The sequence below is a fragment of the Theobroma cacao genome, chromosome 2 (genome assembly GCF_053813885.1).
Source record: "Theobroma cacao isolate CCN51 chromosome 2, ASM5381388v1, whole genome shotgun sequence".
Taxonomy (NCBI): Eukaryota; Viridiplantae; Streptophyta; class Magnoliopsida; order Malvales; family Malvaceae; genus Theobroma; species Theobroma cacao.
The window spans coordinates 49,454,849-49,477,029 of record NC_142640.1 but is presented as its reverse complement, the minus strand read 5'-3'; the positions used below and the strand labels follow the sequence as shown (position 1 = coordinate 49,477,029).

General features: G+C 33.3%; 3 protein-coding genes and 1 long non-coding RNA gene across 4 annotated transcripts; 1 reads left to right on the top strand and 3 right to left on the bottom strand.

Annotated features, from left to right (window-relative positions):
* Positions 1 to 7,188: 7,188 nt before the first annotated feature.
* On the bottom strand, positions 7,189 to 8,067 carry LOC18610317 (uncharacterized). Its single transcript, XR_001926768.2, has 2 exons — positions 7,725 to 8,067; positions 7,189 to 7,627 (listed from the first exon to the last, which is right to left on the bottom strand). It is a non-coding gene; the product is annotated as an uncharacterized LOC18610317 (long non-coding RNA).
* A 3,046-nt stretch (positions 8,068 to 11,113) lies between these two features.
* Positions 11,114 to 15,524, top strand: RRG (sporulation protein (DUF155)). Its single transcript, XM_007045901.3, has 7 exons — positions 11,114 to 11,648; positions 11,951 to 12,062; positions 12,516 to 12,675; positions 13,138 to 13,286; positions 13,470 to 13,621; positions 14,528 to 14,642; positions 15,213 to 15,524. Exons 1-7 carry the CDS (start codon positions 11,329 to 11,331, stop codon positions 15,351 to 15,353), a joined length of 1,149 nt encoding a protein of 382 aa, XP_007045963.3. The 5' UTR covers positions 11,114 to 11,328; the 3' UTR covers positions 15,354 to 15,524.
* Positions 15,525 to 16,062: 538 nt separating this feature from the next.
* Positions 16,063 to 18,695, bottom strand: LOC18610314 (DUF538 family protein (Protein of unknown function, DUF538)). The gene is made up of 3 exons (XM_007045900.3): positions 18,476 to 18,695; positions 17,474 to 17,528; positions 16,063 to 16,721 (listed from the first exon to the last, which is right to left on the bottom strand). Exons 1-3 carry the CDS (start codon positions 18,575 to 18,577, stop codon positions 16,342 to 16,344), a joined length of 537 nt encoding a protein of 178 aa, XP_007045962.1. The 5' UTR covers positions 18,578 to 18,695; the 3' UTR covers positions 16,063 to 16,341.
* A 633-nt stretch (positions 18,696 to 19,328) lies between these two features.
* On the bottom strand, positions 19,329 to 21,924 carry CM3 (chorismate mutase 3). The gene is made up of 6 exons (XM_007045899.3): positions 21,699 to 21,924; positions 21,128 to 21,350; positions 20,948 to 21,034; positions 20,519 to 20,662; positions 20,053 to 20,145; positions 19,329 to 19,919 (listed from the first exon to the last, which is right to left on the bottom strand). The coding sequence occupies exons 1-6, from the start codon at positions 21,872 to 21,874 to the stop codon at positions 19,683 to 19,685; spliced, it is 960 nt and encodes a 319-aa protein (XP_007045961.3). The 5' UTR covers positions 21,875 to 21,924; the 3' UTR covers positions 19,329 to 19,682.
* Between the last annotated feature and the right edge of the window lie 257 nt (positions 21,925 to 22,181).

The following is a 22,181-nucleotide window of genomic DNA, read 5'->3' as shown; positions in this document are numbered from 1 at the left end:
ATTACACTATTTGTTTGAAATGATAACCTGGAATACAAAAAATCAATGAGAAAATCAACATGACTACTACTGCCACCACAGTGGTTAAATCAAAAATTTTCAATATATTTTCCACACAGTGCTGCCACAAACTAGTAATTTTACTGCATACTCCACATTAATAGAAATACTATTCAGGCATCAGTTGCAGCTGCTTTTTACAGTCAATGCAACTACCACAAGAGTATAGCTAGATCCAAACACCATCCCATTACCTCCATAAGCAGCAGCCATTGTCACCCTACATAAAACCTTACTACTAATGGCAATACATCTTCCTTTAGTCCCTAATCACCATTTACCATTGCTGATTTTCATTACCTAATGAGTTTATTGTCACGGGTAGGATAAGCATGGCATTGACTTGCTTGGAACACCAAACTCATCAAGCTTGGATCTTCCAGTTTCAACATCATATATGACTGACAATACCTTCTCATATAGAAGGGAGAAGGGTGTCAATGTTTTTGTTTCATTGGGGGTGCAGGAAGGAAGATAAGGATGATGAAAAATCAGCCAATAGCACTTACTTACTAATATACCAAGTGTCAAATTGGATATAAGAATTCTGAATTCCCAATCCTTATTCAACAATATGAAAACAAGTACATGGAAAATGACCTTGACTAGAAACTGTTCGAGAACTAGAAATAGTTGAATCATTACTCTAGAGTTTTAGGTTCCTAAAATCAACAGGAAATATTCTCAGGATAACCTACCTTGCAATTTGATGCCCTAGTCATGCTTATATTTGGCTCTATTTGCAATACACTACAAGTATAATTACCTAAAATTAAAAGAGTAGGGGACGGAAACAAGATCAACCCATAGTCATGACCATCGATTGAAAGAAGACAAGGCCAACAAGAACAGGTATGTATTTGACTTTGATGAAGTGCAAATTTTCGATAAAAAGTAGATACTTGCAAAGCAAACTGCACAAAAAATTGAAGCTTACAAACCCAAGAAGGACAATGCTTACCAGGTTCGCTCTCCGAAAATCAATGTTTCGGTTTTGAAGTTTGGGTGTTTCTAGGTATTGTGTTTTTAGTTCAATGGATATTCAAGATGAGATTTTTCTCTTCTTTTGATAGAAAAGAAGCTTTGGCGTTATTGGGTATTGTGTTTTTAGTTCAATAGATATTCAAAATGAGATTTTTTTTTCTTTTAAAAGAAAAAAGGCTTGTTTGACTCAATGCATTTGCTCTTGTTACCTGATGGTATATTTGGTTTTGCTTTTTTTTTGTTGGTGAGTTGGGTTTTCTCAGACTTATGGTGTTGGCAGTATCGATTTGAAGAGTATGCAAGCTGAGAATTTAAGCAACATTGTCCCTCCGTCTTCTCGTTCATCAAATTATATTGGCCTCAGATATTGTGATTTCCCAACAGATATTACTGGAAGATGTTTAACAAACAATTTTGGTTTTTCAACTTCAATTAAACTTATTCTTACGTACTTATTCTGTTTAAAGGAGACGTTGCTTGATGTCATGTTCTTGATCATTGAGAAAAAGACTTTGCTGTCATTGAATTGTTAAACGGAATAGTTCCTAACAATAATCAGGTCAAAGGCTGACCTATGATAAAGAAGCTCTGTTCTCATTGGTTAGCGTATGAGAGTATCCTTTGCCATGTTGAAAATTAAGTTTGATGATGATTATGTCATTAGCACCCTCAGTTCATTCTTTGGGCTACCTTCATCTTTAGCGTCCAATATGTTATGAGTAGAGTAACATGTTCGGCTATGCTATCACCTTTGTGAGAAATCTGCCGAGCCTGCTAATAGCATTTGATATTTGTTTGATTGAACAGCATCTTTTCTCCAACACCTCTTCGGCTCTAGCCAATTGGAATGAAAGACAAAGTCAGCAGCTGTGGTTACATGGTTGTTTTTCAGTATGGGTCTGCTGTCTTGTTTAACATTCAGGACCATGAATTGAGTGCTTCCTCGAAATAGTTCGGATACATGCTTCTGAATTGCTTCCAGAGATGAGGAGGGGCACTAAACGGGGCACAAATAAAAACCTATCATACACGTGGCATCAAATTAAGAGGGGCACAAAACGGGGCCGGACGATTTGTCTTCTTTGGGTAGTAGCCGAAATCATCTAACTGAAGTTTGCCGACAACCGCATCGTAGTTAAGTGACCTTTGCTGACTTTTGACAAGGCATGTAAATTTTGACAACTTATGTAAATTGAATAATTGATATAGCACAAATCTTACGTCATCCACAAGACCTTTGCTGACCTTTTAAAACTTACGTCATTCACGCCCACAAGACCTGATACAGCACAAATCTTATGTCATCCACAATAGTAGGATCGAACTCATGTAAGGGTGGATATTGTTTAAGCTTTTACCAATTTTACCAACTAGTCATTTTGGTAAATATTTATAATATATTATTCTTAATCATATGTAATTGTATAAGTAGAATTTATGGAAAAATTATCAAATTATTAATTAATATGTCATTAATATATTTAAATATCGTAACTATTAAATTGTAATTAATTTAAATATTACAAATATCATATTACAATAAATATAATTACTATTATATATATAACAAAGTTTTATGATTAATATAATAATATAACAATAAATTATATGTGTATTAAATGTAATAGGTATTTTCATTTCTAAATATATAATATAATCATGATTATGTATTAAAATCATGAAATATGTAATTACAATATATATATATTTTAAATGATATAAATTATATGTTAAAATTAATATATAATTATTAAATATCTTACATATTAAAAAGTTATAATTATCATACCTATGTAGTAGATTTTATAGGGAAAATGAATACGACATTGTGTTCCACAAGTGTACTTTTTGCTAGACTCACCCAAGGTACCCAAGTTTTCTTTGTCGACTCACCCAAGGTACCCAAGTTTTCTTTGCCGACTCACCCAAGGACAAAGGTTACTATGCAATCTTATAAGACTAAAACACGAGTTAAAAAAAACCTTCCACATTGGCTAGACTCACGAAGTTTACAATCTTATAAAGTTCAGGTTCAAACAGGCGTTAGAGTCATACCGGTCTTTTACAAGTTTCCTAAAAATCTAGGAAGTTTACAACTGTCAACTCTTTTGTAATTTAAAAATATATTAAGTATATTACTTTTAACTTTTTTGTAATTTTGTAAATTGTGGGAACTTTTAGCCATGTAAGCTATGGGACCTGTTGTGGGTCATTTTAGGTCTTTGTAAATTTTTTTTTGCAATTTTGTGGGACTTTTTAGCCATTTGTATTTTTTTTTTTAATTTTGTAAGGAGTGGGTAGGATCTTTTAGCCTTGTAAGTTGTGGGACCTCTTAGGTCTTTGTAATTTTTTTAATAATTTTGTGAGACTTTGTAGCCATTTGCAATTTTATAAGGAATTGGTGGGACCTTCCCGCCCTTTTTGTTAGTAGTAGAGTAGTAGTATGAATTTAATGTTTGTTTGGTTTGTTTTTTGTTTAATTTATTTAATTTTTAAAAATAAAAATCTTGAAAAGTTAAAAAAAATTTAAGAATAAAATTTTTAAACAAAAGCTCAAGAGAAGAGCTTTTTTTTTTAAACATATATCAACTTTTCAAAAAATATCTTTCTAGCAATCAATCTCCCTTCCTTTACAAATCATCATTTTCTAATTTAAAATTAAGATCTCCTTCTCCCCTACCTCTATTTACAAAAACTATTAAAGAAAATTACAAAGATTATAATAAAAAAAAACAAAAGACTCAATAACAAAATAGCAAAATTTAGAATTTTTTTATTCTTAAAAATATGTAAAAAAAAAAAACTAAAAATTCAAAACTGCATTAAATACTATTTAAAGATTTTCTCTCTTATTCACTAAAAAATCTAATACAATTTTTATAAATCATCATTCTCCAACGCAAAATTGCGATCTCTTTCCCTTTTACCTTTATTTACAAAGACTATGAAAAAAAATAGAAAACTTTCTTTACAAAGACTATTAGAAAAAAAATCTCAATAATAAAATAGCAAATTACAAAGACTATTACAAAAAATAGAAGACTCAAGTAACAAAATAACAAAATTTAGAATTTTTTTATTCTTACAAAAGTTTAAAAAAACTCTATATTCGAAGTTGCATTCAAATACAGTTTAAAATTTTTTTCTTTAATTCATTAAAAAATCTAATACTATTATTACTATAGGATGAGAAATATTTAAGTTTTTACCAATTTTACCAGCCATTCATTTTGATAAATATTGACAATATATTATTGTTAATCATATGTAATTGTATAAATATAATTTATGATAAAATTATTAAATTGTTAATTAATATGTCATTAATATATTTAAATAACAAATTTATTAAATTATTATTTAAATTTAAACATTATGAATATTATATTACAAAGAATATAGTTACTATTATATATATTGCAACGTTTTATGTTTAATATAATAATATAGCAATAAATTATATATGTAATAAATATAATAAGTATTTTCATTTATAAATATATAATATATATTATATAGTTATGTATTAAGATTATGAAACATGTAATTACAAATTATATATTTTAAATGATATAAGTTATATGTTAATATTAATATATAATTATTAGATATCTTTTTTATTAAAAGATTATAATTATCATATCTATGTAGTAATGTTTCACAATATAAAATATTATAAATAACTGTATAGTTATATATCTATTAATTATAATATACATCTTTTAATTTATATAAAAATATTACTATATACTTATTATGATAAAATAAATTATTAGTTATCATTATCGTATGCAAACAAAAATTTTAATTTACACAATATATATTATATATTGTAATATAAATATATTTACTTTTCGTGATGTGTAGCAGACGATATACATAACCCACACATGGACCCCAACCCAAGCCTACGTGGAGTGTGACCATTTTCACAATCCACTGGGCGCCCAACGTTCTCCTTAGCTTCTACTTCCAGCCCGTGTTGGGTTGAAAAAGAGCTCGGTCATATGAACATATCAATTCTCATCATTTCTAACAAATATATATAATTTATTTTTATTTTATATAAACTTGTAAGTGTATAAATATTATTCTAGAAGATAAAGATGGTGCAAATTAAAGAAATTTACTTTGACTCAATGAAATCTTTTGTTTAAATTTTTTTGAAATTTGTTAATTTTTTATATAATATTTTAAATAAATTTAAATAAATCACCAAATTTTTGTTGCGTTGAATGAAGTTTATATCTCAGTTGTGAACCAATTACAAACCTTTCAGGCCAACTTTAAGTTGTATTATAGAAGCATAGACATGTCGCCCCTAACCTAGACGTAGAAACCAATCGCATCCGGTTTGACTTATCATTTTCGAGGCATAAGACGTAAAATTCGGTGTTGTCCATTTTGAAAACAAAGGGTTTTGAAAACTGAAAACGCCACCAAACCTGCATAGGACGTTGGGCAAAGGAAAAGGAAGAAATATGCTAGAGAGTAACTACCTATCAAATCTCTGTTTTAATTAAAAATCCAATGGTAGAATCATCATGTGCAAATATTGGAGCAAAAAAGGGGAGAACCCCAGTGTTTGACCAAGAACTCTGTTTTGATTAAAAAAAAAAAAGTTCATGTACGAATCAACTCAAGAAAATGAAGGGTTTTAGAAAATGGACAAAAAAAATATATAGATAAGTAGGTCAGAAAGATTGATTGAATCTATTGAAACGTTTAGAAAGAGAATGGATGTAAAATTGAGAAGACCATCATAGCTTTTATCATTTACACCAAAGACTGATAAATGTTGTTGTTTTGTTGGCAGCGGACGCCGCGTCTAGGCATTTCATAGTACATCTATACATATATTGCAATGGAAAAAATAAAAATGAAGTCATCAAGAAGCCCTAATGTAGGAAATTATTTTGATTAAAGCATATCTGACTTCTTCCCCTGTTGGGATCCAACTTTCCTTTGCTTCTCAAGCTTCAAAAGAGACAACTTTTTTATATAAATATATCCTTAATATTATTATTAGTCTGCTTTCATTAGATTATTATAGGGAATGAAATTGAAAAGAATTACGACTAGAAAAGACCACTTCACTATACAGATCAGAATATCCCCCAACGCTCCTCTACCTTACTTACATCAGTATACCCCACCCTTGAAAATGAGCAAAAACAGGTGTCCAATCCCATAATTCACCCTCCTTGGCAATGCTTCTGGGATGTTGCAAACAAAAGAACACAAGCATATCTATACAAATCGATCTTCAATAATATATCCAACCCTTCCTCATTAATTTCCACTTCCAGCACACTATACCGTTCATAAACTATTAATATAATCTTATTTTATATTAATATTTCATACTCTCTTTTGTGGTTAAATAAAAAAATTTCAATAGATTTTCCACACAATGCTATCACACTTGTAATTTTATCGCACACTCCACATTAATAGAAATACTATTCAGGCATTAGTTGCAGCTGCTTATTACAGTCCATGCAACTACCACAAGAGTATAGCTAGATCCAAACACCATCCCAATTACCTCCATAAGCAGCAGCCACTGTCACCCTACATATAACCTTACTACTAATGACAATACATCTTCCTTTACTACCTAATCACCATTTACCATTGCTGATTTCATTACCTAACGAGTTGATTGTCATGGGTAGGATAAGCACGGCATTGACTTGCTTGGAACACCAAACTCATCAAGCTTGGATCTTCCAGTTTCAACATCATATATGAACGACAATACCTTCTCATATAGACGGGGAGAAGGGTGTCAATGTGTTTGTTTCGAAGGGGGGTGCGGGAAGGAAGATAAGGATGATGACAAAATCAGCCAGTAGCACTTACTTACTAATACCAAGTATCAAATTGGGAATAAAAATTCTGAATTCCCAATCCTTATCAACAATATGAAAATAAAGTACATGGAAAATGACCTTGACTAGAAACGGTTCGAGAACTAGAAATAGTTGAATTATTACTCTAGAGTTTTAGGTTCCTAAAATCAACAGGAAATATTCTCAGGACAACCGACCTTGCAATTTGATGCCCTAGTCATGCTTATATTTGGCTCTATTTGCAATACACTACAAGTATAATTACCTAAAATTAAAAGAGTAGGGGACGGAAACAAGATCAACCCATAGTCATGACCATCGATTGAAAGAAGACAAGGCCAACAAGAACAGGTATGTATTTGACTTTGATGAAGTGCAAATTTTCGATAAAAAGTAGATACTTGCAAAGCAAACTGCACAAAAAATTGAAGCTTACAAACCCAAGAAGGACAAAGCATAAAATAATTAGACAAAAGGACAGCTAATTAAACCCAGAAAATATTTTGCCGAAGTTGAAAATTAGAGCACTGGTAAGGGTTTACAGGGCTACATGTTGCTGCAGCTGCTGCTACAAAAATTAGGAAAACCCAATTAGCTCATCCTCCATTTGGTTGGAAAAGAGAAGCTAAAAACTTGGAATTCAAACGACTCAGAATAGTATCTGCAACTCTAACCCTCAAATAGACACTGATATCTTATTCGGCAACCAACCACGGAATTGAGAAAATCTATGATAAATTACACAACTATTTCAAGTCAATGCAGAAAAAATTTAGCAGAAATGTCGTTATAGAGGTAAGAAGACAGGGATTGAAGGATAAGGACCTTTGAAGAGGCGACGGAGCTTCGAAAAGGGTGGTGTTGATGGTAAGAGGCGAGGGTAGCAGCGAACCCTTAAATTCCCGGATATCGGCATTTCGGAGTCTGCTTGGAATTGCCCTTTCTCTCTCACGGAGAAGTGTGGCTCTTTTGCTCACCGCAGCTTTCACACTTAAGACTCCCTTTTGTGTTTCACGCGGCTCGGGAGCAACACCGGTACCGAGTCCGTGGCAGTTTCCATGGTAGATTTGCCTTAAAAACGTCACCGTTTTGCTGCAACTCTTTGTTTTTTCGCGTTAGTACATTGTTATTGCTTTATTCTTTTTGCACTTCTGAGCCCTTTCAGATAGAATTGGGCCTGGGTTTTTGGTTTCAGGTCTAATTAAACAAAATGTCCTTTTATTTTCTTGTCCTTTTTATTTAAAGAAAAATTTCAAAACCTCGCTCTTGATACAAAAAAATAAAAAACACCTCTACTCTGTTTTTCGCGAAAACTGCAGAAGCTGGCAACAACATCAACAAAACTCGAAAGAAGCGAATTAGAAATATATAACAGTATTAGATTACATAATTGACTGTAAAACAAACAAGGGGAACCTGAACAGAATCAGCGTTCCCCAAAACAAATCAAAATAATCAATCGTGAGTAGTTCCTCAAAACACTGAAACAGAGAAAGCAACAAACTGCAAATAATAAAGTAATTCTAAACCAGCTGAGAACTATTCCATGCCGGCATCACTCGTTATGTTCCAAGTTCTGCTGGCCGTGTGTGAGTCCAAGCTCAACGTCGTCTTGCAGAGGAGCTGAGGTTGAACTTTCTTCGTTCTGGGTGATGGTGATGAAATAAGTGGGAACTGATTGAAGGGCGCCTGAAAACCACCCTAGAAAGTGTTTAAAAAGATCAAAGAACATGCCGTGCCAGGGAGAAAAGAGGACGACAAGTAAATAAACAGGCCAGAAGAGCGAAGGTGGAAAGAAGAGTGAGGCTACGAGTGATACGGTCAAGGCGATTGAGAAAACTCCAGCGCCAAGGCGGAAGCGAATGGGCTGGAGGATTAGAGGGACTTCAACCGAGGTGAAAAGGAAAAGTAGTAGAAACATCACAGCGAGAAATAGGAATGCCAGCTCCAGAAATGAGAACTGATGGACCAAGATTGAGGAGATATTGAGATTCGAATTCCACATCCCAGGGCCAGGTTGGGTGCTGAAGAACAACAGGAACATCAAATTTAATATTGGGGGGACACCGTACCGCAAATCCATTTTTTGCCTTGTTATCCCACGAGAGGAGATTGAAGCTAATACTAGGGAGAAGGCGAGAAGAGTTGGGGCAGGCGAGAGGAGACTGAAGCTAATACTAGGGAGAAGGCGAGAAGAGTTGGGGAAGGCGAGAGGAGGCTGAATCTAATACTAGATTTATAGGGCCCTTTCGCGAGGAAAATTTAAAAAATGAAGTTATTCGCGGCGCGGGTGATACTAACCACTTTAACCGTGCGAGAAAGACCTTGTTAGCCCCCCTTTCGCGGGGACAATCTTAGGAATGAAGCTACCCGCGTGTGACACTAAATACTAGAATCGAGCTCATGTAAAGATGGAATTATTTAAGTTTTTACCAATTTTACCAACTATTTATTTTGTTAAAAATTGACAATATGTCATTGTTAATCATATGTAATTGTATAAGTATAATTTATGATAAAATTATCAAATTATTAATTAATGTCATTAATATATTTAAATAACAAAGCTATTAAATTGTTAGTTAAGTTAAAACATTATGAATATCATATTATAAGGAACATAATTACTATTATATATATAACAAAATTTTATAATTAATATAATAATATAGTAATAAATTATACATATATTAAATATAATAGATATTTTAATTTATAAATATATAATATAATATGGTTATATATTAAGATAATGAAATATGTAATTACAAGTTATATATTTTAAATGATATAAGCTATATATTAATATTAATATATGACTATTAGAAATCTTATTTATTAAAATATTATAATTATCATACTTATATAGTAATGTTTCGTAATATAAAATATTATAAATAACTGTATAATTATATATTTTGAGTTTATCTATTAGTATCACCTTATATAAAATAAAAATGACTTTTTAAGTAATAAAAATTAATTAATGATTAATTATAAAAATTTATTTAATTCAAAATAAAATATATATAAAAATGTAATTGAATGTAATAAAATAATAAAAATTATTTAAATTTTAAAATATTTCATATATATTTTTAGATATTATACAAATAAAATGATAATGTATTTAAATATTATAGATTTTAAGAGTAAAGATTTTTAGACTATTTGAATTTTTTTATTAATTTGAACTCTTTAACATTTCCTCATTTGGAAATTAAAAAAATCATTTTCAAGCACTGATGTTGGAAAAAAAAAATTTCCACAAAACATATCTGACTTCTTCCTTTTGTTAAGATCTCAACAAGACAAACTTATCATGTTAAACGTTCTAAAGAAACTAACACATGTGCCAAAACTAATTATAAGACATGAATATTTGCATAACATCGTAAACAAATCTTCATGGATTCTTCAAATTATACTTTGAATTAGAATTAAGCTAGAATTTGTCCACATCGGGAGTGATAAAAGAGAATGTGGGAAAACTGTTTTCATCAAGTAAAAGGTAATTTTTTTTACATGTGCACGAGAAATAAATAAATAAAATTAATAATATAGACTTATTTTATATATTTATTTGATTATATTATTAAGCTTTTATGTAATTTCATCGATGTTATTATAAATATTAGTATAATTTAATCAAGTGAAATTCGAATAACTCTTAAAGTATTCAAATCTTTTAATAATTTTGTTGTTCAAAATCAATATATTATTGAAACTCCTTCAAAAAGAATAGGTACACGTGAATAAATTATCATTTACATTATTTGAACATATTAATTTTTAATTTCTCTTAAAATAAATAGAACTTATCTTTATTTGATATAAACTTGCAAAGTGTATAAATGTTAGAGTGTTAAAGGTTTTAGCAAAAATGAAAAATAAAGGGTACACATATTTTGGGTTTTGCTAAAGATATTTTTACGATTAGTGAAGAATGTTATCCTTGTAACGAGAGATGGCCTTCATCCCGTCTTACTTCTGAATAATATTTCTGTTTTTTTTTAATTAATAAAAAATAATTATTTATGATAAATTCCAATGTATAAAGCAATGTGACAAATACTCGAATGTCAGTATTCTTAAGCTTTGAATGTCAATAGTAATTTCACCATAACATTTAGACTTAATTATATAAATTCAAATTATTGCCAATTAAAAAAAAACTACTATTTTTTTTAAAATTTTAATTGGGGATTTCCTGTATATTGGGCATCCTGTGAATGGTCGGGACTCGGTTACATCACTGATTCTGATTACCAAAATCGTGGAGAGAAAAGAGAGAGAGGAAAGAGGGAAATCGCGCAAAAACCTAAGAAAAAGCTCGAAGAAACTCCATGATTTGAACATGGAACAAAGATTTCGTACTTTCATTTGACAAAGTCGAGAAAAATCCCATTCTTCTTTTTTTTTCCAGTGAATGGGTAGATGGAGAGCAGCTGCTCCGCTTCTCTTCAACCACTTGGCCAAGACACCCTTCCCTTCTCATAAATTCCTTACCCGTTTTCTCCCTCTCAAGGGACGACCAAAACCTCTTTGTCTACCCCCTTCTCTAAACCTACCTCTTCGTTTTCTCTTTACAAGACCATTCTCCGCAATCCCATCTCAAGTTTCAGTTTATACCAGCGATTCTGAGCATGGGTCGCCTGATTTTTTCCACCAAAATTATGGATTTGTTTCCCAAGAAGAAGAAGAGGAAACTGGCAAGATTCCGATCAAAGCTTATTTCCTTTGCACCAGGTTCGCTCTCCGATAATCAATGTTTCAGTTTTGAAGCTTGGGTGTTTCTGGGTATTGTGTTTTTAGTTCAATGGATATTCAAGATGAGATTTGTCTCATCTTTTGATAGAAAAGAAGCTTGGGTGTTTCTGGGTATTGTGTTTTTAGTTTAATAGATATTCAAGATGAGATTTTTTTTTTCTTTTAAAAGGAAAAAAACCTTGTTTGACTTAATGCATTTGCTCTTGTTACCTGCTGTTATATTTGGTTTTGCATTTTTCTTGTTGGTGAGTTGGGTTTTCTCAGACTTATGGTGTTGGCAGTATCGATTTGAAGAGTATGCAAGCTGAGAATTTAAGCAACATTGTCCCTCCTTCTTCTCGTTCATCAAATTATATTGCCCTCAGATATTGTGATTTCCCTCCAGATATTACTGTAAGATGTTTAACAAACAATTTTGTTTTTTCAACTTCAATTAAACTTATTCTTACGTACTTATTCTGGTTAAAGGAGACGTTGCTTGATGTTATTTTCTTTATCATTGAGAGAAAGACTTTGCTGTCATTGAATTGTTAGACGGAATAGTTCCTAGTTCCTAACAATAATCAGGTCTAAGGCTGATCTATGATAAAGAAGCTGTGTTCTCATTGGTTAGTGTATGAGAGCATTTTTTGCCATGTTGAAAATTAAGCTTGATTATGATTATTTCATTAGCACCCTCAGTTCATTCTTTGGGCTATCTTCATCTTTAGCGTCCAATATGTTATGAGTAGAGTAACATGTTTGGCTATGCTATTACCTTTGTAAGAAATCTGCCAAGTCTGCAAATAGCTTTTGATATTTGTTTGATTGAACAACATCTGTTCTCCTACACCTCTTTGGCTTTAGGCATTTGGAATGAAGGACAAAGTCAGCAGCTGTCGTTACATTGTCGTTTTTCAGTATGGGTCTGCTGTCTTGTTTAACATTGAGGACCATGAAGTTGAGAGCTACCTTGAAATAGTTCGGAGACATGGTTCTGGATTGCTTCCAGAAATGAGGAGAGATGGTAAATTTCTTTAGTATCTTTTTCTTTCATTTTGGGGGTTGGGGTACATTTAGTGTCCTCTATTTGGTCAAATCTGATATATTTGTGTGCGTGAAAATGTCTTTGTCTTATATTTGTATCATCAGCTATGGTGATGCAGTGAAACAGTGAAGGTTAGTGGCGTTGGAGGAGAGAGTGGACAAAACTGTAGGTCACATTCATTAGTTCTTTGGCTGAAACTGCTCAAGCAACTGTCCAAACTATCTGCTTTAGTATGTTATGACTGCATGCTAAATCATATCTACCAATTAATATGAAGTTTATGATAAAAAGATATGTTTATGTAGTGGGGATTTGTCCTATCTGTTCCATTTCCTTGTATAATGTTTCTCATAACAACAGATATGGAATTAGATTATCCTGTGGCTTACATGCTCATCACAAACTAATTTTCTGTTTTGTATTTTTTATTTTTTGGATAAGATTATGCTGTCAAAGAGCAGCCACAGTTGGCTAAGGATATGCAGGGAGGACCAGACTATGTTGTTCTCAAAACTTTAGACACTGACAGTATCCGCATTATTGGAAGTGTTCTTGGTCAAAGCATTGCTTTGGATTATTTTGTTTCACAGGTACTTCAATTAATTTGCATGAAGTTTTTATTGTGTAAGTACTTAGCAATTTACTAGGAAAGAAGGTGTTTTTTTACATTTTCACTACCATACTTCTCATTCCAAAAGATTCCCTGAGAAAGCCTTTATTCTGCAAGGTATTGCCTATGTGGACTGAATATGGTCTCTCTCGATCTCTCTCAGGTTGATGGTATGGTTGAAGAGTTTGCCGGTATAAATCGTGCAATGGAAAAGACTGGAACTTTCACAATGGATAGGACAAAGCTCATTAAACTTGTTGGGAAGGCTAATTCAAATTTGGCCGATGTAATTCTTAAAGTTGGTCTTTTTGAGAGGTAATATCTCTGGTGCCAGTACTTGTTTGACACGATGCTTTAGAGTCCTTGACATGTTCAACTGTTTGTTATGAAGCGTCTCAAATGTTGATCAAATCTGCTTATTTATAAAAAGGTTGTTTATGCTCAACAAACCTTTGTTGCATGACTTCAACAAGGTGACAGTCTCATGGGGTGTCTAAACCGTTGATTCTCATTTGTGTCTCTTCAATGCGTTGACTTTCTTATTCTTTTAGGACTAACATCATTTATTATCTTATCGAGTTCTCTCTGTGCTATCCCTACATCTGTATATTGGCTGATGTATATGTGTGATTGCAAGATTCTTTGCATGTTAAGCTTGCAATAGCATTGATCTAGGAACAGTTGACTATAGTAATGTTAAAATGTAGGCTTATGGAAGCAAGAGTGTACTAATTCAAATAATAAGTCATAATTTGTGCAAATATGGTAAAGAATAGGCCTTGTGTAGGTTACGTCTTCTGGAAACTCATTTGGTTGGTTTGGTTGGAATAAACTATTTAGCAATATTGGTTCAAATTGCACCAAATAGGCCTAGAGTTTTGAATCTGCAAGAGCTCTTACTTGAAAAAGTTCATTAAAAAATTCAAGGCTTTATTCTGAAGTACATCTACTGTCTTGCCCATTGGTGAGATAAGCTTCTTTAAGGCTTAGGTTGGCCAGCAAGCTTGAAAATGGTTGTCTTTGCCTAATGTTGCTTCTTGACTCTAGCGTCATTTGAAGTTATTTCTTGTCTCCAGTACGTCAAGAATGGAACAGGCAACTTTCATTTCTTGTTAATTTTAATCAATACATTTGAACAACTGAACATTAGATGCACAAGTTAGATTTATAAGCAAATGTCTAGCAGCACCTGATATTTGTTGATTTTTTTTCATTATCCAGATCAGAAATTGCTTGGAGAGAAGCAAAATATGCTCAAATATATGAGTACCTTCGGGAGGAGTATGAGGTTACACAACGCTTTGGGAATCTGGATTTCAAGCTAAAATTTGTGGAGGTACCCATGTGCTTCATTTACACTCAATAGTAATTTGGTTCCTGTTGAATTTCAAAGAATTTCTTTTCAATACTTAAAAAATTATGGCATATGGGCATACTAGAAAAGGGACATAATCAATTAGATAACTACTTTAGGAACAAAATGCATGACTGAGAGTGCACTTGAATTTCAGGGATCTGAAGTTTGATAAACAGAAATTTATTATGAGTTTGGGTCTTAATAATATATTCAAAAGGCTGAAATGCACAAAGGTGCAGCCCATGTACACCTCCATTAAAGCAATAAATTATCTATCCATGAAGCAATCTCTAGTTTCTATGCAGTCAAATTTAATGTTAGAGCTTTATGTAACCTAAAAGCTATTATTGCCATGGTAATATTTTAATGGATTATAATAGAACTCCACATGATAGAACCAACTAATTAGGTATTTGCTCATTGCCATTTGGATTTAGCATTTGCTGCATGATGGTGATGGTCTTGTGTGGTAAATGACAGTGCATTTTCTTCCCAATGTGTAATAAACTTTAGGATTCTAAATTGGAACGTTTATTTTGTTTGTTGCAGCATAATATTCATTTCCTTCAAGAAGTTATCCAAAATAGAAGGTCAGATCTCTTGGAATGGTGTATCATTTTCTTGTTGACTATTGAGAACGTAATAGCGATATATGAGATTGTCCGTGAATCAACTGGAGTTTCTCTTTGATTTGGTTAGCAGATGAGGAAGTTAGGATAGACAGATTGGTTACAGTAGCAAAAATCAAGCAATTTATAACAGAAAAACAAAACAAATATCAATTTAACATCATGTATTCTTTCTCCACCAATTTTGAAATATCAATTATTTGTAATAATTCATCTGTCACTGTGCTACCAAGAGACAGTTTCTGGTTTATATTCAATAAATAGTAACTTGGTTTATGTATCAGCAAATCTTTGTATTTTTTGGCTAAAGTGCATCAGAAACTGAAAGCTTATAGCTTTTGAATTTATTGAAACCATAGCACAGGGTTTACTTGGCAATGCAGACATAAGCTTGTACTTTGCCTATTTGGTGTGATATATGAAACTAAAGGATGAATGATTACTGGTACTATGGGTAAAACTTCCAGAGCGTTTCAAGGAGTATACTGATATAGCAGGTAGGAAAGGGAGGAAAAATAGTATTCATCTTTTCAACACTTTTGTCTCACTTGATATGATGTTAATTTGTTGTAATATCTTTTTATGAGTTGATTGATACAAATATTCGAGACAAAAATGATGAAGCAAGTAGCATGACCGAGAGAGAATCTCCTGAATTTCCCATTAACCAATTTAAGTCCTCCAAAGATCATAATTGAAAATTGGTAGCATTGCCATATATTTCAAAGCCACATAACAATTCATAGGGATCACACTCTTGCAATGAAATGTGAAGCAGCAAGGCAAGAGTATTGGAAGCATTAGATGATACAGTCGGAGTTCAACAATCCAGCCAATGCTTACTGCTAATAGAGGGTGAAGAATATTGAGTCTAAGATGCATTCTGCCATCAAGGTCTACAAATAAGCTCTCCAAGTGGTGATTTGATTTCTGAGTAGTAATGTGATTTATCTTGTTAAATAAAGGGGAAAAATATGTTATTATATAAAATAACTAGCAATAGTTATGCCCTCTATCCCAGCAAAATAACAGTGATGAATATTCTGTACTCAAAATTCTTCAACTCGGACAGCATCCCGGGGTGCTTCATAAGCATCCTTTGGTCTGGACTTCTTAACTCCTGCAGTAAACCATACCTTGTCGGACTTGCAGCTTTCAACTGCCACACTTGTGACCTTAACCCACACTAGGACCTTTGTCTTCATTCCCTCGATTCCTGTGAGCTTTCCCCTAAGGAGAATTCCTTTAACTCGGGTTGCATACCTTATAACAGAGGAATCCTTGAAGCTGACCTCACATGGGGAGGACAAGTAGACAATCAGCTTGGCCTTTGATTCATCAAATTCATAACAGACAACATTCTGGGGAAAGAGCCCTGGTGGTAAATTGTACTCTCGGAGGAGATCCGGCAAGCTTTTCAGTGGCTTTCCTGTTGGAGGAACAAAAACATATAGGTAAAAGCTAATAGAATACACACACCTAATGATTCTTCGGAAAAGAATAAATTTGCCCATGATGTAAAAGCATCATTTGATGGAAAAATCTACGAGAAGTTACTTTATTGCTTTGTCAGTGTATTCGAGAAAGCAAGCACTACCAAGTCATGCATAACATTATTCTCAAAAGAAAGATTAAATCAATAACACATGCAAAAGAGAGACCACCCCTACAATTACTTTTAATTTGGAAGAACAAGAAGCTGAGGCATGCCAGAGGAGGAGATTAATCACAGATTGAACATCACATTAATAAAAATATATTGCTACATTCAAACAGGGTGGTCAATTATAACGCAACTACGTGATAGTTGACTGTGACACTAGATTTCTAGTTTGTATTCCTCATTCAGAGATTGATGATATTTACCATCATTGACTAGTGTCAATGTTCATGCACGGGGTAGGAAATGAAATTTTCAAGATATAGTAATAGTTGATAGCAAAGCTTTTTATTTTTCCCGTTTTAATAGTTGAATGGGCGAGAAGGATTTGAGTTTGGGACCTCCTTTTATGGAGGAAGGTAGGCCTACCAATTAGGCTATGCAAAGCATTTCAAGAGTACAAATAATTAGGTACTGCCACTTCTCTTGACTTACAAATATATGATAACTTTCTACCCTGTCTATGCTTTGCCACACTAACACACACAAGTGAACAGGAGTAAGCATATATAGTTCTGTACCTTTCAGTTTGTTGAAAATCCATTTTGCCTTCTCTTCAACAGTGTTTGAGAAAGTCTGCATTGGTAAGCCACATTTCAGAGAAGGTTAAAGAAGCATTAACTTTATAAACATAATGCCACCGGCAAGCATGCTTCAAAGTTGATGTTAGTACTAGCCCTTCTTTTCTCGAGACATCAGAGGATCACACAAACTGATAAAAAATGATTTTAAAGTCCCTTCCCACTCAAAATTTTCAATTTCATTCATTTGACAAATATATGGTGCTTAAAAACTTTAATGAATCTTCTAAAGCTCAAACCAGTGATGCCTTTTCACAACTACATACCAATAAGATACACTAATTTTAACATAAGCAGCTGCTCAGGCACTCGATAACTATGAATAAACCATTTAGGAAAGTGAAATGTTTAAACAATATTCATCAATGAAAAGAATCTCGTGCTAAAGATCTAGAGTCAGTTTGCAATGATTCCACATGTAACAAATAAACTTAAGGGAAAAGTGATATGAGCGAAATCCCACTCCAAGACCAATACTCTCATTGCCCCAAACTACATCAAATTATGCAAGATCAAATCACTTCCAAGACAATACCCTAAAAAAAGAATCACTGCCAACACCAAATGCAATCCTTATCACCTGACATGAAGAAATGTATGTCCTAAACATAAATTTTTAACAGAGAAATAGCCAACCAAAATGCAGCAATGATCAAACATTTTCATCTCAGTAATCCATTTTCTCAATCTGTTTTCATTCAATTTCATAACCCCATCTCTCAAATCACTCTTTTTCCTTAGAAAAACCCACACAGATCTTACATTTCACCAGCAATTCCATACCGCCGACACAAAACTATCGAAAGGCTATCCTTATATCAACCCACATTACACAGCCATGAAGCAAAAACACTAACATAAGACTAAGGGAAAACCAAAAACCAAAAAGACACAAAGAAAAAAGAAAAGATGAACATAAACAAAAAGAAAAACTTCACTTACAGAGAGGTCTTCAGTAATGTTAGAGAACTCCTCCTTAGCTTTCTTCGAGATCCATAACCCACCAACTTTCAAGCTTCCAACTTTCGTCAATGCTTTCTCCATTTCCTCTCTCTGTCTCTGTCTCCCTCTCTCTCAAGAAAGAGCAAACCTTTCCTCTGTTGAGTGACTTCAAGCGTTAAGCAGAAAGCAAACGACAAATCCCAAAAAAGCTAAAGACAAATATCCAGCTGTTAGTTGTACAGTGAAGAAGAAGAAAAAAAGCGGCTGCCTTTGGAAGTAGGGATTCTCGAGAATTTAACCTTTTGTGAAGGGTGTTTCTGTAAATTTGAAAATGACATTGAGACTGCGAATCTGTTGTCATTTTCCAGATTTTCTGCTATTTGTACGTAATTTGACTGTGGACTCTGTTTATCCCCACATGGCTTTAATCCAAGTTTTAAAATTCTTTTATTCCTTTTTTTTATCCATAAAAATAATAATTACTGATTAATTAAATTAAATGCAAAGTAGTATCTAACAAAATCTTTACTTTGGAGCAAAGTTTATATGATAGTTATAAAATTTGAATACTTTATCAAATAATAAAATTCGAATTAAGATGTTTTAAACATAATAAATATTTTGTTCATTGACATATCGATTCGGAATAAAAATGATAAAATTATGCAAACAGTAGACAAAAAAAAGTTATACTTGAGGCTGCTTTGTCAAGAAAAGGAACAAAGATGATAAGGTAATTGATAGAAGATTGATGAAGTCTTCTAATTTTAATCCATTTATGTGCAAAAATAATTAATGATTATGCTCTAATATTATAATACGATGATGTGATGACTAAAGAAGCAATCTCACATGGTGGGGATCAAGTTTCATTCAATTTCCAGCTCATAAGTTGAAAATGACATCCATTTAACAAAGTTTTCACTGTTGTAAATATAAACTGAAAAGAAAATCTATTGTAGAGAAGCTGTCTTTTCTGAACCGAATGTGGATGCAACACTGGCTTGCAGCTAGCATTTGCTGCCTGATGGTGTGCTGTAGAAGGGAAGAGCTTCTCTGATTCGAAAACGTTTTCATTTCTTATGAAGAACATAACTAACGGAGATTTGCTGAGAAAGCTGTGCTATGAAACTCGGAAACGATGTAATTTAACCTGATAAAAGATACTGATGTTCAGAAAATGATGTGGTTTCTTTTCCCTTGTTGGTCAGTCCAGCCTCCTCAACAGGTATTCAACCTGAACTTTCTTTGTTAAGGGCATGAGCCAATTGTCATAGAGATAGCCAACCAGATTTGGCTGGATTTTGTATACAGGATCTGCATCTGCTGGATCATCAGTCTGGTTTCGCTCTTGAGCATATGCTTTGGTTTTCATTGCCACTCTCTTCTTCACTGCTGCTTCCACAGTTTCATATGTCAGCAACTCCATCAAACGAGAGTTGTCCTGCTAGATGCAAATTCCCAGGATAGGAGGAAACGAAAGGAAAGGAAAGGATGGATATTTGTTAACTCAGTTGCAAGTATGAAGTAGCCCAAACAAAAAGGGTGAATTGGAACAAATGTGAAGGGCACTTTACTTGTGCTTTGATGGCAGCCTCAAAAGCTGTAGGGGATTCTCGAAATTTCGCCTCTGCTACAAACTTACCATAGTGAATTCTTTTTGAAAGTGCCTGCAAACCAAGTTAAAAAGTAGGAAAAATAACCAAGGTTTTCAACTAGGAAACTTTCATGTGGAAATTGATATCAATAAGCTTAGGGATGGCAGCAGACTGGTCAGGGCCACAGGGCATCCAGACGGTTTACACTGCCATGTACGCATGCTTCCAGCAATAATCAAGCAGGGAGGCAATTCCTAGGATCATTGTTCATTGTGGGGATTGATATGCCAATGGAGGGCAATTGAACAAGCAACCATGGTGGGTTATGTCAATTGAATAATCAGAGATAGACTACAAGTTTATTTAACTAAAATTGGAATATGAAATAGAATAATGGAAAACTTATGATGAAAATTGAAAACTAAAAGCCAGCTTAAAGGCACACCTGCAAGCAGATTGTATCGCAAACAGCAGTAGACCCATAGTTACCATCATCTCCCATTTGCACCAATCTTGGTAGAATATCTCCGAAGTACACAGTCAAAATCATATCGTTTATATTAATTGAATCAGCACAGGGATGCAAAACCTAGTATTAATCAGAAGAAATGCCCAATGGTTAATGGATATGGCAAAAGTTATGAATGAAAATAGATGATAACTGCTAATCAAAGTGATAATATCTGTCAATGAGTAAAGGGTTTTGGTCAAGTAGAGTTGTCAGCCAATAGACAACCAAAACTATGATATAGCATCTTATATACAAGATTATGAAGCCTAAATTTTAAAACGTTGGAGCATTGCTGAAGAAGAAATCACAAATCACTTCCTATTATTTATGTCTATATTAAAACATTAACATCTGACATCTGACCTTTGGGTATTGCAGAGGTGGCAGCATTGGTTCTGGTAGATGCTGTGGGTAGAAGGGGTGCTCATCTGGACTATTGTATCTGCCCACCTATATATTTTTGCATAGAAAAATCATCATAGTGTTCCTCTCATGACATAATCTGTACTTTACCAAACATTTTCTGTGTAGAAATAACGGAACCTGAGCATGGAGCTTTTCAGTTTCTCTGACCATGTACTCAACCAAACACCCATGAAATCCTTCCATGGAGAATGCATGTTTATCATATGTATCTTGATTGTAACGATACTGAGATCTCTCCAAAAGGCTGCATATTATGCTATCGTCCTGTCGAATTAAGGAGTGTCTTATATTCTTGAGGGTCAGGGTCTCACTCTCATCCATCCTTTGCTTCTTTGAAAACCTGTACGACAAGGATGCCGGCAACTGTCAGAAACAAGTCGATGTGTTTTTCATGCGTTACAAGTACGCATCACAGGTGAAGAAATGGAAAGTATTTTGATCTAATGGTCTGTTTCAAAACCAGCTTTCTTTTGTCTAAAATAACCATTGGATTAAACATTTTTTCCCTTTACTTCCTCCTTTCTGTCTTCCTTACTGAGCAAAACTTTGAAAAAGGACCTCTTTTCACCGCTTTTCATTAGCTAAAATACCCGAGAAATCCCATAATGAATGAACAAAATCATAAACCAGGAAGGAAAACTAAGTACCCAACAAGAACAAAAAAGAAAAGAACAACATTTCATCTCACCTTATGGCTGATGAAGGTGAGGAAACTCGCAGAGAGGGAGACACATTTGCACCAAAGTTCGAACCCACGACTTTGAGAGTTGTTCTCTGTGTGAAACGGGATTTGGGTGTTGCAAATTTCGCAGCATTCTGGTTCAGAATGGAAGGAAATGATTGCCCAAGTAGCTTCGACTCCATTGATGTTCTTTTCAGACAAACTGACAGAGATGAGATACATAGGAGAATAAAAGGTTGACCAGTCTCTCTCACTGGCTTTGTTCGCGTTCTGCCACCTGCTTTTTATATTATTTCAGGCACTTAAGTTTTGGTGTGATTTGATGATGGTTACCAAAATAATTACAATATTTACCAGATTTTACAAGATATCATTAAAATTATAAATTATTACTTATAATGATGAAAATTGACGTGATATTATTAAAATTATTAGAACATTTATCAGATTTTACAAGATATTACTAAAATTATAAATTAATAGTTATAA

Coding starts and splice junctions, on each gene's coding strand:
- CM3 (XM_007045899.3), bottom strand. CDS start 21,874: ATGGAGTCGAAGCTACTTGGGCAATCATTTCCTTCCATTCTGAACCAG. Junction 20,663..20,947: donor CACCTCTGCAATACCCAAAG/GTCAGATGTCAG, acceptor GATTAATACTAG/GTTTTGCATCCCTGTGCTGA. Junction 20,146..20,518: donor GCGATACAATCTGCTTGCAG/GTGTGCCTTTAA, acceptor CTTGGTTTGCAG/GCACTTTCAAAAAGAATTCA.
- RRG (XM_007045901.3), top strand. CDS start 11,329: ATGGGTAGATGGAGAGCAGCTGCTCCGCTTCTCTTCAACCACTTGGCC. Junction 11,649..11,950: donor GCTTATTTCCTTTGCACCAG/GTTCGCTCTCCG, acceptor TGGTGTTGGCAG/TATCGATTTGAAGAGTATGC. Junction 14,643..15,212: donor TCAAGCTAAAATTTGTGGAG/GTACCCATGTGC, acceptor TGTTTGTTGCAG/CATAATATTCATTTCCTTCA.
- LOC18610314 (XM_007045900.3), bottom strand. CDS start 18,577: ATGGAGAAAGCATTGACGAAAGTTGGAAGCTTGAAAGTTGGTGGGTTA. Junction 17,529..18,475: donor ACATTACTGAAGACCTCTCT/GTAAGTGAAGTT, acceptor TTACCAATGCAG/ACTTTCTCAAACACTGTTGA. Junction 16,722..17,473: donor GATTTTCAACAAACTGAAAG/GTACAGAACTAT, acceptor TTCCTCCAACAG/GAAAGCCACTGAAAAGCTTG.